Below are 15,071 nucleotides of genomic sequence, written 5' to 3' on the forward strand. Positions count from 1 at the left end.
AAACTTAAAACTAAAGCTACGAGGGTTCCAAACGCGCCCAGGAGCGAAATCGAAAGTTTCACTGCTGTTGACGAATAACTTTCTGTAAGTTATGCATAACTTACCGAAAGATATTCGTCAGGAATCTGCTACCTAGCTATCCTATCAAAAACATCAATATCATCAACCGATAGATGTGGACATACGTCTCTTGTAGGAATTTCCACGTCACGGTCTTGCACCGCCTGAATCCAGCAGCTCCCTGCGACTGGTTTGATGTAGTCTGCTGCCAACGCTGCGCTTTCCGGTGCGAGGTCGGCACGGTTTTCTAGCACCTTGAGACCCTAACTTCTATCGATTTTTCAAACTATGCTATGCTATGTTATGCTCAATCATCTTAGTAGAGTTTTTCGACTGGTGAGTCTAAAAATAAACAAGATTAAGAAGAAAATCATGTCTAATGCTCTGCGTATATTTACCCGGGACACACAATGCAGGTCGAATTACGAAAAAGAGGTCATCTGCCGAAGCAAAAATATAACAGGATATTTTAGAAGGTACAACGTAGGTACTAGGTACTTTGTGTTATGTGTACAACATAGTCCAGTACTTATCTTATTTAAATACCTTATATAAAACGAAGTCGTACCCCGCGTTTGTCTGTAGATACCTACTTATATCCCGTAATACTTACTTACAGTTTAAATTTCTAATTGGATTCCATTACGGTTTTCATCATAATATTTTAATGATGAGGCCTAAAATAGTTATAGAAAACCCATGCAATGCTGAGGCCATTAACAAAATATAATTATCGTTCTGATTGAGCTAAATGATACTAATTAGTATCTAGCCAAAATATAATAAAAGTGATTCTCACGGTCCAATATTTACATCCCAAAGCTCTGTAATTTGTACAAATGCGGTATAAATCTTGGATGTCACTCAGCAGTCGACCAAAATGTCACATAAAAGTCGAGCGCAACACGTTCAGGGCACTCAGTTTATTCAGAATAGTGCTGCACCAAGATAAAGTTGTACGGTCGTGATAGCCGCGGAGTGTGGATGCATGTATGCGACTCGATCCAATAACAATAAATTTTGTGTGCCGTTTGAAGCGCCGAGCGGTCAGTACTGCGAACAACGCGTTGTGATCGTTCCTACGAGAATGGGACTTACAAGAAATTCACTAAAGGACCGCTGTACGGACCCAATTTGTACCAATATGTGTGTGGACTAATAAGAGATAGGCTCTGTAAGATTCTCTGTGGGATGAAAACATACTCGTAATGTAGGTCTGTATGTGTCTGTTTGACGCTTAACTATTACTAGTTGGATTGATTTAAGAAGAAAATTCCTACTTATATTATAAATGCGAAAGCGTATCTATCTGTCTGCAATCTTTTCACGGCCGATTTTGACAGACACAGAGATAGCTGGTATCCCAGGGGCAGACATAACAAAATCAAAGACTTCTCAAAATCAAAGGGTTCCCATGGGTTTAAAAAAATCTAAATCCAGGTGGACGAAGTCTAGTAAATTATATAAGACATTATAATAACCAAACTACTTATTGTTTCAACAGTACGTAATTAAATATAATAATATAATGAACCCGAGTAACAAGTTAAGATTTTTCCAGGTTCCCTTTCAGCATGCTATGTGATTTAGGCAGGTATTATATTCGCGCGCGGGAGCTGGTGCGTGATAGTCGTGCGTACAGTGAGTTACAATATCGAATAGCTCGTGCCGAAGTGCCGTGTAGGTACATATCGTATATACCGTGCCTATCGGCTTTAAGTTGTAAAACCTACTTGTTTTTTTTTTTTTACGAATTGTGGAGTACGTTTAGTGAACCAGGTAGCAAGAACCTGTTCTCGGTAATGATGAAGACGTGTGAAGGATGCTCGAAGCTGTACAAGGACGGTTCAGGCCTAATCTGTGCCAAATGCAATAAAAATTATCACGTGAAATGTTTAAATATGGCCACGGCACAGTACAACCGACTAAAACATAAGTCTAGCTGGAATTGTCCAGCGTGCCCTGTTAAGGATGGAAGGCATGACGACACTCCCGTCAAAAGCTCAGTGGATGCGACGGAGGAATCCAGCAGCTCCGCAAACTCCGAGATGCAGGAAATCTCCGCCGACCCTCAAAACTGTGACACACCGACTCCTACCCACACCATATTATCGTCTCCGATCGGGGATTGTCAACCTTCGGATTTATCGCAAAATGCTTTACTTCATAATATATCATTGCAAATCTCACAACTACAGATGCAAATGTCTTCAATACAAATAATAAAAAATGATTTATGTAGTTTGAAAACAGACATTTCGGAGCTAAAAAATAGTCTCTCCGCCAAGGTAGAAGATTTAGAGAATCGTATGTCCGATGCTGAATTAAAATTATCCCAAATGAGCGATCTACAGTCAGAAGTGGACGAACTTAAATCGAAGGTCGCCAGTATGATGGAGTCTAATCTGAAGAATGATCAATGGGTTCGTCGATCTAATATACAAATTAACGGTATTCCGTCCAGAAAGGACGAGGATCTTATTAAAGTTATAAAAGACTTGGCCGATATGAGCGGTTACTCATTAGACACATCAAGAGACATTGACTTCGTCACTCGCATTGCTATTAGAAATGACGTAGACACTTCATATCCGAAGCCTATTATACTGAAATTATTATCAAGGTATAAAAAAGACGATTTTTTGTCTTGTTTGCGCCGTTTGAAGGACTTGAAAGCATCAGATGTAGGATTCCCCGGTAATCAGGCTCGTATCTATATAAATGATCACTTATCGAGCTATAACAAAATGCTTTTGCAGAAAGCCAAAGCCTTGGCAAAAGAAAAAAAGTATGATTATTGCTGGGTGCGCAACTGTACGGTCATGGTTCGTCAAAACGAGAAATCAAAAATCATACACATAACCTCGGAAGAATCTCTAAAAAAAATAGTTTAAGTAATAACTACATGTTTTTGTACTTTCATAGAAGTCATATAGTGCATATTATTATCACAATTATAATAGAAGCCTTTAAGAAATATTTCTTTGATCAACTAAGGTTAGTTACGTTTATCCACTCATTAAATCTACTGACATCTAACTATGTATTAAACTTACTTTTTATAAAGCATCATAGAAACCGGAAAATGTTTGCGACACCTGAACATTCGTTTAGCTTCCTTTTGTTTGCAGACCAGTATTGCGAGAAACGGGGTAATGGATATTTACGTCAAAGCGCACTGTTTATTGCGTACTTAGTGAGAGCCTACTCACTCGGTGACGTTTCTTGCAGAGCAATGTATAACAACTTAACCGAACTGATCATATATTGTGTACTTTATGTTTATGATGTATTTGTTTCGAAAAATGATTGTAACTTGAAGTCACTAAGCATAAATATATTTTTAAGGTCGTTATTTCATGAAGTTATTAATTGTAATAAGGATTTATCTGTAAGATTGGTTTTAGTCTCGTCAAATTATTATATAATTATCACTATAAAAATAAAAAACGACGTTAAAATATATTGTTATAATGGAATTAAATCCTTAATAGCAAGTGTTATGGGGTACATATTATCCGAACCGATATTTTTAAGAATAAATTACAAAGTCACTAATGGTCGTGTGTTGAGTCATAGCTTTATAATATCAAATGAAGCTTACGTAATATTAACAATTAATATAAGACCTAAATTGCAGCCCTGTTAATTAGTGTTTACTATCAGAATGTCCGTGGGTTACGGACAAAAACTACTGGATTCTTTAAAGCTATTTTGCAACATGACTATGACGTTATATGTTTGAGCGAAACTTGGCTGTTGCCGGGAATTAATGACGGTGAATTATTTGACTCGCGCTATAACGTGTACCGTACTGATCGAGACTATGAACGCTTAGGAATGAAGATGGGAGGCGGTACACTAATTGCGGTACACCGTACTCTTACTACTAACATTTCAAATATTCGGCCGTTACCAATATTTGCAGATGCAGAGATTACGCAAATAAATATATCATTATGTCGTGGCTCAACTACAAAAAATCTTCGTTTATTTTGTTGTTACTTCCCACAAAATGCACATCAGGTATGGTCTCAGATGCAATTCTTCGAATATTTATCAGATTTACACATTGAAAATCCAAATGATGTATATTTGGTGGTGGGTGACTTTAATATCAGAAATGCTGTATGGGAACCTAATCCTGACGATTTACATAATTTTGTCATTTTGAATCCAAATATTGACCAATTGACAACACAGCTTTCTTCATTTTTGTCCTTCACCGGATGGTCGCAATTTAACTGCATAAGTAACATGAATAATAGATATTTAGACTTAGTCATATCCAGCTCCCCCTGCTCAGTATCAAGGTCGGAGCCTTTATCCCTCCCTGAAGATAATCATCATCCAGCTTTCAATGTAAATATCAACGTGAACTATTTGCAGCCTAGTTTACGACCTCCTCCCCGTCTTGTGCGTCGATATCATACTGCCGATTATAGTACCATTAATGTTGAACTAGCAAAAATCGATTGGGTCGAATGCTTCAGCGGTAAAAATGTGGACGCAGCGGTGACTGAATTTTACATGATAGTTAACTCAATAATTGATAAATTTATCCCCTCTAGACTCGTTATAAATAGTTCTAGATATCCTATCTGGTACTCACGCCCTTTGATAAAACTGGTTCATAAAAAACTAAGAATACATAAAAAATGGAAGATATATGGCAGACAATGCGATTATATTTTGTTTTCAGATTTACGGCGTGAGTTTAAAAACCTAGAGGCGTCTTGTTATAGTGCGTATATTGCGCGCGCTGAAGCTAATATATTAACTGCTAATTCTAAATGCTTTTGGTCGTTTGTACAGTCGAAACAAAACATTAATAGCATACCGGATAGCTTGTACCTGGACGATGAGATTGCCCAAGAAGGGCAACGAATAGCTGATCTATTCAATAAGTTTTTTGAATCAGTTTTTCAAAAACCATCATACTCAACGTTGAACATTGACGTACTTGTACCTCCACAAGCTCTCATTGGACATGTAGATTTTAATTATAAAACGGTTGAAAAATACTTGTCAGCTTTAAATACGACTAAAGGCAGTGGCCCCGACGGCTTGCATCCCATACTTCTTAAAAGATGTAGCAAGCAATTAGCCATTCCTTTAACTCTTTTGTTCCGATTGTCACTGAGCTCTGGTGTTTTACCAAAAACGTGGAAACGTTCAATTGTTGTACCTATCCACAAAAATGGAGATAAACACAACATACGTAATTACCGGGGTATTTCCAAGCTATCAGTTATTCCTAAACTTTTCGAAAAGATTATTTACGATTCACTATTCCCTGCAGTACGGCCACTTTTAACACCATCACAACATGGGTTTATAAACAAAAGGTCTACAGAAACTAATCTTTGCGAATTACTTGACGTGACTTTGGATTCAATGGACAAAGGTTTTCAGGTTGACGCCGTGTATACCGATTACTCTAAAGCATTTGATAAAATTTCACACGAGATATTAATAATGAAGCTAGTAGCGATTGGTATACACGGTGACCTCTTGAGATGGCTCACATCGTATTTAAGGGAGCGAACCCAGGCGGTTGCTATTAAGGGTTTCACAACTACATTTGTCCCCATCACTTCCGGTGTACCTCAGGGCTCGCACCTTGGGCCATTGCTCTTTAATATCTTTATAAATGACGTCGTAAAATATGTTAAACATTGTAATATACTATTATATGCTGACGACACCAAAATTTTTAAAGTTATTAGAACGGTAAAAGACTGCCAAGACCTGCAGGAAGATTTAGATCGGATTAGTCAATATTGTACAAATAATGGTTTAGAGATGAATGTAGATAAATGTTGCACTATTACCTTTACAAGGAAAAAGAATTGGATTTACCATAATTATTACTTATTTGAAAAACTGGTACGCAGAGTCAATGAGGTGCGAGACCTAGGGGTTCAGCTGGATAGTCGACTATTATTTGATTCACATTTAACTAAAATTAGAAATAGAGCGTATAAGATGTTAGGATTTATTCTCCGTCAGTCAGTTGATTTCAAAAATCCAAATACCCTCGTCTTGCTTTTTAATTCATTTGTAAGATCTCATTTAGAACATGCTTCTACTGCGTGGAATCCACAGTACGCTGTTTATGTCAATATGCTAGAATCCATTCAACGTAAATTTTTAAAATGTTTAAGTAAGAGATTTAATTCCTTTAGTATCACTGAATTAATCTCTTTAGAGCTCAGGAGGGAACACAAGGATCAAATCTTCTTGTATAAAATTGTAAATGGTCTTATTGACTCCCCTTATTTACTAAGTAAAATAACGTACTCTGTACCGCGATTGTCCAGACGGAATGTAAAAACCTTTAGTCTTCCACATATTAACACGAACTATGGCCATAATAGATTTTTAGTGAGGACATGCGATATATACAATAAGAAATATGTACAATTAGATCATTTTCAACACAAATTTGGTAAATTTTTAGCTGAAATAAAAAAGTTTAAATAATTATATGTAGGTTTAGCACGATTAGAATTATATACTTTATTTGTAACCACTTCATAACAAACTAACTTATTATAATTTAATTTAATGTAATTACTAACCTAACTAACTCCCGCACAAAATTAAATAGATATAATGTAAATGAGTGAACACTTAATAGGCATATGTACAAACTAGAAATAAGTAGCTAAGTAAAAATGTAAAAGCTGTTTGTGTTCCATAATAAAAAAAAAAAAAAAAAAAAAAAAAAAGGTATCATTCCGAGCCGGGAACAGTAAGGAATTTTTTATGTACCTAATTGTTCTTCAAGATATCTTGCATCTGTCTTTTGGACTTAAATGTTTGTAACGATGCAATACGATTATTGAAATGAATAATTTATCATTGGTAATTTTTGTGATAAAATGGTACACCGACCTAAGTAAGAATATAAAATAAGTGTTCTTCACCCAATCGGCTCCCTAATTGATTTACTGATAAAGTCTGTTGTAGTCTGCATAGCAAAAGCTTCAGTGAATTAAAATAAAATCACTTTTGTGAAGATAACGAAACAGAAATTATGAAACTGGTAGTGTTTCGGAGGTCTAACCGGAAACAAAAGATAACTTTTTAGTGCTTTAGTTTAATATTATTGATTGGAATGTTAGCTCTCTAGAAATTATAAAAAAATGAGCAATAGAATTTGTTTTTTAAATCAAATTTTAAAGCAAAAAGCCGTGTTTTTATTTTCGAATAACACAAAACTATCAATAACTTAAAAATAATTATTTTTCGGTCATAGATTCCTACATTTTCAAATATATCATCATATATTTGGATATGAAAAATTAAAGGAAAATGCTCGGGAATTTTAAGTTAAAACAGCTTTACAAATAGGTCAAATACCTTTTCTAGCTTTTTAAGTAAACAAATTTTTATATTATTTTTACTGTGAGATTTCGAATGCATAAACTCTCGATCATAACAGAAAATTGTAAGAATGCGACATCTTCGACGTATAAAATTCACATGTTGTTCACAATAATATGCAAATCGCTCGAGTAATCAAAACATGTTTAATATTACAAGCTTTGAACAAGCTACCAAAGATGGTTAATAGAGTGGTTATATATGGGTACACGTTTTATTTTACTTTTTGCATAAAGCTGAGTCTTATAGTATGCTTTTCCCAGCGTTAAAATCATAAGTTTCACAAACTTTGAAGTTTGAACAATCTTGTATTATTTAGTCCTGTATAAGGTAGGTTTTATGAATCACAAAAATTTGGTACAAAATCAGAAGTCAGAACACAAAAATATTACCTATTATATTGACTCGCATCGCTCTCTCACCACTCAGCATTTGCATGGCTAAGGTATACTACTTTGGAATACTCTTCCGCGATCTGTGTTTCCTTACCAATTATAATACGGGTATCTTTAAAACAAGAGTGAATAGGTATAGGCGTCTTCTAGTTAAATGTGTTCCATCTTAGGCCACATCATCACTTTCCATCGGGTGTGTTTGTGGAATATGCTATTATAAATAAAAAACGTGAGCTCTAAACTCACTAAGGTAATTAACATGTTACTAACGTAAAGTAAAACCAAGATCCTCTTGCAAGCAAAATGCATTTTCCAACATCGACCGATAATTTAAAATTTATAGTAAGCCATAAAAAGGCAGATAATATCGTAGGTAGTTCCATAAAACCATGAGCAGATCCAAAATGTAAGCACATTAAGTTATCGTTCAAATTATCTCGATGTGTGTTACAATATTTATTTGTTTCTCACTCGGGACGAGGATTTGGTGATTGTGGGCAGAGTGTTCTCTCCCAATTAGGTGGTTATTGACGTTTTACTGTTATCAGGTAAATCTTTGAAAGATGTGCCGTATTCTTAGTGATGACCCTTAAGTATTTGGTAAAAAATGACATATTGTACAATCTCGAAACTTTTACTGTGAAATGTTATTTTTAAAATGAAAACTTCCTAAGCCGCGTTGGGCGATTTTGGGATCGGTAAAAACTTCAAGGTCGCGCGCGTCACAGACATGGTATTTTTTTAAATAGTGTTCGGTGTGCCGATTAATGTAAAAACTAAACTGATGTTAATGGTTTACTTATTAAGACTATAAAATAAAAGTTTTTTTTTGGATTCTGAAATTAATTTGTAGTAAAAATTAAAATTGTAAATTGAAATAGGCGCCGCGTTGGAAGAACCCCCACTAAGGGCCGGTTGTTTCAAACCATTGGTCTTCGTAAGATCCGTTCGTTAAAATTTAACGGACGTAGACGAACTTTAACATCTGTTAATTTAAGTGCGTTGCTTCATTGTACAAAAAACTGTTCGTCATTGTTATTTTGGTTGCGAAACTAACCCTAAAAATTAACTTACTTCTCCGTATCCTTTTCTTATTTCATTTTAAGTATATTAAATGATATACATAGTTATTAATATTGCTACTTCGCATTTTAAACACTTTTTCTTTCTTACAAAATCTTCAAAAAAACTATCATTAAAAGCTTTGAATTAAATTGATTCCATTATAATTTGTAAATAAAATATTCCGTTTGTAAGAAGTATGAAGTTACGAACTGATTTGACGATCACCAATGGCGCCAGCACCGGTTAACGTAAACGTAACTTTTTAACGAACGTTAGCGCTAATAGATGCTGAATCAACGCTTTTTCTTTACTTACGTTCGTTAGCGCCATATTTAAAGGTTACGTGTCCGTCAAAGTTTGTTGAAACAACCGGCCCTTAGTGGACGGACGACATTGGACGTGTCGCAGGGAACCGCTGGATTCGGGCGGCGCAAGACCGTGACGTGTGGAAATCCTTATAAGAGACCAGCAGTGAACGTCTGTCGGTCGATGATGATGATGACGAAATTAAAAATAATTGACATTAATTTAGTTCTGACATCTATTGGTTCTCCGAACACTATTAACGCATGTTAGTGGTGTTTTAATCCATCCCAAAATTGCCCAACGCTCCTATAGAACTTTTCACTTTAAAAAAATGGGCAGTAAGTGGGGACTGCTGACAGAAGTGAAAACTTAAGAATTTGAAACAACAGTGGGTTTTCAAATTTTCAAATTAATTGACTTATCAAAAATGAAACATAATTTGTAGCTATTGAAACCATTAACACTAGTTTAGTGTTTACATCTATCGGTACTCTGAGCACTATAATTATTATTAGTATGTCGGTGACGTGAGCTTCAAGTTTTTACTTATTCCAAAATCGCCTAACGCGCCTAAGCAAGTTTTCACTTCAAAAAATGGGATCTCTCTACACATACGGTCAAATTTACACTAAGTCTAAAGTCGACATTTATCCCTAAAAGGGAAGCTGTTAATAGAGTCATTCAACGTTACCGGCCGAATTATCTACAAAGAGAGAAGTCGGTCCGTATCGGTCGGAAATATAAATTTATTTGGTGGTTGTCGCAGCGACACGGGCGCCCGCACCTCTATCTCACCGCGTAATCTTGAACATTGGCGTTAAAGAATTTAAATTATACGCCGATACAAATGAACAGGCGACCCCGACATATTTATTGCTTTAATCCAAATTATATTGACTAGTTTCTTCGGATTTCGAAAAGTTGACGCCTGATTTCTTCTATTATACAGACATTGATGCGACTGTTAGCACACAATTGGATGTGAACGACTCCATTTAGTTACGATATTATGCGTTACTTAAACATATTTTGTGACTCTTTAATTCAAAACAAAATTTTATTTTCTTCTGATATTTAGATACTACTTAGCAGGTGCAAGTTGGTTGAAATAAAGGCTTAGGTTTTATTTTTAATTTAAAACTCAGCTTTCGTTAAATTGAAGAAGCGATATAAATTGGAACACACTTCTATAAGTCAAGGACGTCCCTAAATTATGCATGGAATGTAATTTAAACATTAAGGCACATTTCACGTATTTATGTACTGGACAAATAAATACAATAGTCAAAGCCCAAAGGCATCAGTTATACGGCAGATGATGCATTTAACGCATGAGTATGCTTGACTTTATATCAATGGACAATATAATAAATGAACTTTGACTGCATTTTATTAAAGCTCAAGTTTGTCCACACCACCAGAGCCACTACAGCCAACGCTTCTAGCGGAAACGTTGTGAAATTAAAATCAATGGTATTGAATTTTTGAGTTTAATTCAAATAATATAGGTTCATTTTATACTGATATTACTGTGTTTTAAGTAAACTCAAATTCTGTCAACGTTTTGTGAGGCATAAAAGACGCACGCGATAAGAAGCACGTCACACTTTAGCAGCCTTGTTCGACGCCTTGTTGCCGCCACGCGTTGTATCTGTCCGAGCCTTAAAACCTTAATACATAGGTATTTAATTACTACGTCCCTTCCCATTAAGACATTGCTTTGGATGTCCTTTTGTAAAAGATATATCACATCGGCATTATAAATTCCATTACTAATATTTCACTTTGCCAGGTACTAATTAAGTGTTGCGGGCAATTCGAGCATGCGCATTGATTGGACTCGCCTGAAGTGACTATTAGTCTTGTTATAATAAATTCACTTTAATTGTGCAGAATATCTGAGACATACCTAATTGAACTGCAAATGAACACAACTAGTTTCCTTTACTTTTTTGTTAATTTTGTTTTACTGGAAGATGTAAATTTATAATTATGTTGTTTAGTTAAAATATTATCTATACTTATAATAAAACTGTAACAGGTCAAATTCTGTACATTGAAGATATTTTGAAAATCTTTTTTCGAGGGCATGGTTCCCGTAGGAGAGGGGATGAAAGTTAAAATGTATACTGAGTTGTAATTCATTATCGCGTAGTCCGATTTCATTCATTCTTTTTTTGTTAGAAAGGGGATATTTTAAAAATTGTTCCGTAAATATTTCAAGGTCATCGGTTTTTAACCGACTGTCAAAAAGGAGGTGGTTCTTTTTTCTACATCATTTTTATTCGAGGTTTCTGGACCGATTTGCAATTTTTTTTTTAAATCAACAAAAAAAGTATTCGTTGTGGTCACATAAAAAAATCTGGATTCAACTCCTCAATCCTGATGCTGCAGGGTTACTGCCCGCCTGAGTTATCAAGATTCAGGAAGTGTTCATAGTGAATTCATATTGTAGGTACCAAGCAACGACTTTATTCTCAGACTTCAAGTCTCAGCTCCTCAACCCTGATGATGTAGAGTACAACACTCCTAGACTATAATGTTTCAGGAACTGCGGATGATGCAAAAGTGTTTTAGGTACCAAGCATAGGCTACATCATTGAACTTCGGATCCTAACTCCTCAATCCTGATGCTGCAAAGTACTGAAGTCCTAAATCGTGGGGATTTTAGAATTTCTGATAGTAATTTGATATTTAAAAAAAAAAATTTGAATCGACTGTTAGGCGGAACGAAGTTCGCCGGGTCAGCTAGTTTACAATAAAACTCTAGTCTTATCTAATTACTATACAAACCGCGTGATATGGTGCCAAGAATACTGGCTGCATTTCCGCGCTGGATAGTTGATATATTAATAATTAGGTATGTTGATATAATATTAATAAATGTTTGAAAATGCCTTATTTTATATTATACATACTTACCTATTTTTTAGCTCTATGTAGCTTAATAATAATTCGATACTCCTACCTAATTTTCAAAGTTTAATTTAGTACACATCCGCGACCTAGGACTTACCTAAAGTCAAAACTAACCATAGAATTTAGAACTCTGTAAGTACAACGCTGAACGCACGCTTGTAAAGTGAGAAATATCTTGTCTGTAGCATTAGCCTTTATAGCCTATTCGATTTGTACGTGACACAATATTAATCTAGTAAAATAAATTTGCGATATCTTACATATATTTAATACGCAAGAAATATAGTCTATTCAACGTCTAGTCTTTTGAATCGAGTAATCAACTATGAATATTAGGGTCAGGATACATTACCACGGCACGGCGTTTCACGGCGTTGTAACCCACGGCATCATCCGTGCCGTGACCGTGATGTATCCACCAGCCTCTGACTAAAACAGGTTTCACCCACCCTGGCTTCGCATGGGTGACAATTTTCACAATTATCATCGTATGATGATGATGATGAAGCTTATTTTGGCAAAAAGTTCAAAAATTATAGCCTTACCACAAACCTTCTTAGATAATCCCGACCAAATATAAGCTCAGCGAAGCAGGGGAATTAATAGATGACTGACAGGATCATAGTGATTAGTAGAGTAAGGCCAGGACCAAATCCGGCTGAAAATGTGCGCTGAATTCTGCTTATGTGATACCTAATGAATCATATTAAATATGTACCTAAAACGAAATGTCACAGAGAATTTTCGTGATTTTAAACTAAATTTTGTCGCGCATGGTTTCTCAAAAATAGAAACGCATAGAGCAGCAAAGTTCCTTATAATTTTATTTTTGTAAAAATCTTAACATGTCTAACTAGTAAGCATGATTCGTAGTTTTCTCTTTTCTTCTAAAACCTTTTTTAATTCATTTATTTCTTTTGATGAGGACATTTTACAAGGATTATTAATAGGCTTTTTCTTTAATTTTCTTAAACTTGATCGTTCTGCCATATAATTTTTAATAGATATTTTTGTTTCCTCTATTTCATGTTTAGCAGCTAGATTTTTTTCTTTAATAAGTTTTTTCTTTTTTTCGAGCTCTTCCTTGAGACCAATTTTTATTAGACTTAGTCTTTCTTGTAATTCAGCCATAGACATCTCGCATAGCAAGCCTAGTCCAGATGATTCTGTTAGATCTATAATTTTTGGAACTTTAGCCTTTTTAGCGATCAAAGCTAGTATTTTAATTTCTTTTATCATTTTTATTCTAAATTCTAAATATTCTTGTTTTTGTTGTATAGCTTTTATTTGCAGTTTTTCTGATTCTTTTCTTGTTTTATCAGCTATGCCTTTCTTTTTAAGAGTAGCATTGTGTTTAGCATGAAGCATTTCAAGTTCTATGAGTGACAATTTTTCTACTTGTTTCCTATTTTTTTCCATTTCGTCTCTCTTCCATCTTTCAATCTCTTCTTCCCATGACTGCTTTTCTTTCAAAAACTTCTCATGTTTCTTTTTATTAACATCATAGAGCTTTTTCTTTGCAATGACAGCTTCTTCGTAAGATATTTGCCCCATCAAATGCTTTTTTTCGATATCTAGTAGTCTTTCTCGTTCGTTTTCTTGACGGTTGTATTCTTCAAGTTCTTCAATTTTTACTGTATCCCGGCAATTTTTTAATAAATTTTGTAGCCACTGAACTTCTTCATTTTCTGAAATTTGCATTCTCTTGATCATCCTTTTAATCGTCGTCGCGGTTTCTTTTACGATGGGTGTAGTGATATTACTGCCTTGTTTTACTTTAGGTAAAGTCTTTTCACAGCATTTATTTTCAAGGTCGTCTTTGAAACTAGATATTTTGTTATAAAAGTTTTCTGACTTTCCTCGAGCAAAATGATAATCTTTAGTTTTAACTTCTTTAAGTAGTTCTAAGCCCTTTTGTTTATTATTTTCATGAATTTGTTTAAGTTTTTGATCAATAGCAGCTTTGGTAAGCATCTTCTTTCCTTTGTGGTATGAAGAGTTCGGCGGAGTATTAGGTATTGATGGTTGCAGCATAAGTAAATTCCTACCTTTACCTTTCCTATTAAGTACATTTGGTTGAACAGGTATTGTAGGTAATTTTATTTTTCGACTCTCCGTTTTTTTTCACATACTGGGCATAGCTATGGGCCATTTCACTTATATAAGGTTGCCATGTAAATAAAGGACTAATAACCTTCTCGGTTACAAAATTAGTGTCATAGTGAGTATGCGCAACCTGTGATATGAACGTTAATATTTCATTATTACTCAATAATCCTGTGAAAGTGTTTAACAGTGGCTTACTTAAATTAAAAAGGCATTTAAAAAGAAGGGGCATGTCTGATGGAGTGAGATGAAAAGTAACCGCACTAAACACAATCATAAAGTAATCCTGATCTTCTTCAGAAAGTTCATCAGACAAATGGGATACCATTTCTTTTAAGAATGTCTTGTGCTTTTCAAAGCACAGAAAAGTTTCAACCATCCATGAAATTTTTGAATCTTCCATAGTGTCTGGACATTTTTCGATGTATATTTTCATATATTCACAGGGAGATATCTCCTTGGAAGCTCCAAAATCTATTAAGATATTCCGTAACATTTTGATATTGCATGATGTGTGATAATAAACCATAATATTATAATGGTTTAGCGAAGAATATAAATAACAGAAACGAAATCAAAACCTGACACAAAATACATACTGGACCTTACTGGACAAATAATTTTGTTGACAGCTCAAGTGAAGTCCATGTTTTTTAAATATTTCGCCAAAGGAGTTGTTACAAATTGTGGCCCATACATGTACACTTCTTTTAAAAATTGAGAAAAATCCCTGTAAACAAATATTAAAACGAAAAGAATTCGTCCGCGAGCATTTATCCAAGAATTTTTAAAAGTTCCGTGGGGACTTATTAATTTTCCGGGATAAAC

General features: G+C 34.8%; 2 protein-coding genes across 2 annotated transcripts; one reads left to right on the forward strand and one right to left on the reverse strand.

Annotated features, from left to right (window-relative positions):
• Positions 1-1,849: 1,849 nt before the first annotated feature.
• Positions 1,850-3,505, forward strand: LOC138402439 (uncharacterized). Its single transcript, XM_069499058.1, has one exon. The coding sequence runs from the start codon at positions 1,863-1,865 to the stop codon at positions 2,952-2,954; it is 1,092 nt and encodes a 363-aa protein (XP_069355159.1). The 5' UTR covers positions 1,850-1,862; the 3' UTR covers positions 2,955-3,505.
• A 9,445-nt stretch (positions 3,506-12,950) lies between these two features.
• Positions 12,951-14,356, reverse strand: LOC117983097 (cilia- and flagella-associated protein 99-like). The gene has a single exon (XM_034969561.2). The coding sequence runs from the start codon at positions 14,169-14,171 to the stop codon at positions 12,987-12,989; it is 1,185 nt and encodes a 394-aa protein (XP_034825452.1). The 5' UTR covers positions 14,172-14,356; the 3' UTR covers positions 12,951-12,986.
• Positions 14,357-15,071: the final 715 nt, after the last annotated feature.

This window comes from Maniola hyperantus, chromosome 6 (assembly GCF_902806685.2).
Source record: "Maniola hyperantus chromosome 6, iAphHyp1.2, whole genome shotgun sequence".
Taxonomy (NCBI): Eukaryota; Metazoa; Arthropoda; class Insecta; order Lepidoptera; family Nymphalidae; genus Maniola; species Maniola hyperantus.

Bases quoted from the DNA above. Each gene is read 5' to 3' on its own strand.
- LOC138402439 (XM_069499058.1), top strand. From the start codon at position 1,863: ATGATGAAGACGTGTGAAGGATGCTCGAAGCTGTACAAGGACGGTTCA.
- LOC117983097 (XM_034969561.2), bottom strand. From the start codon at position 14,171: ATGCTGCAACCATCAATACCTAATACTCCGCCGAACTCTTCATACCAC.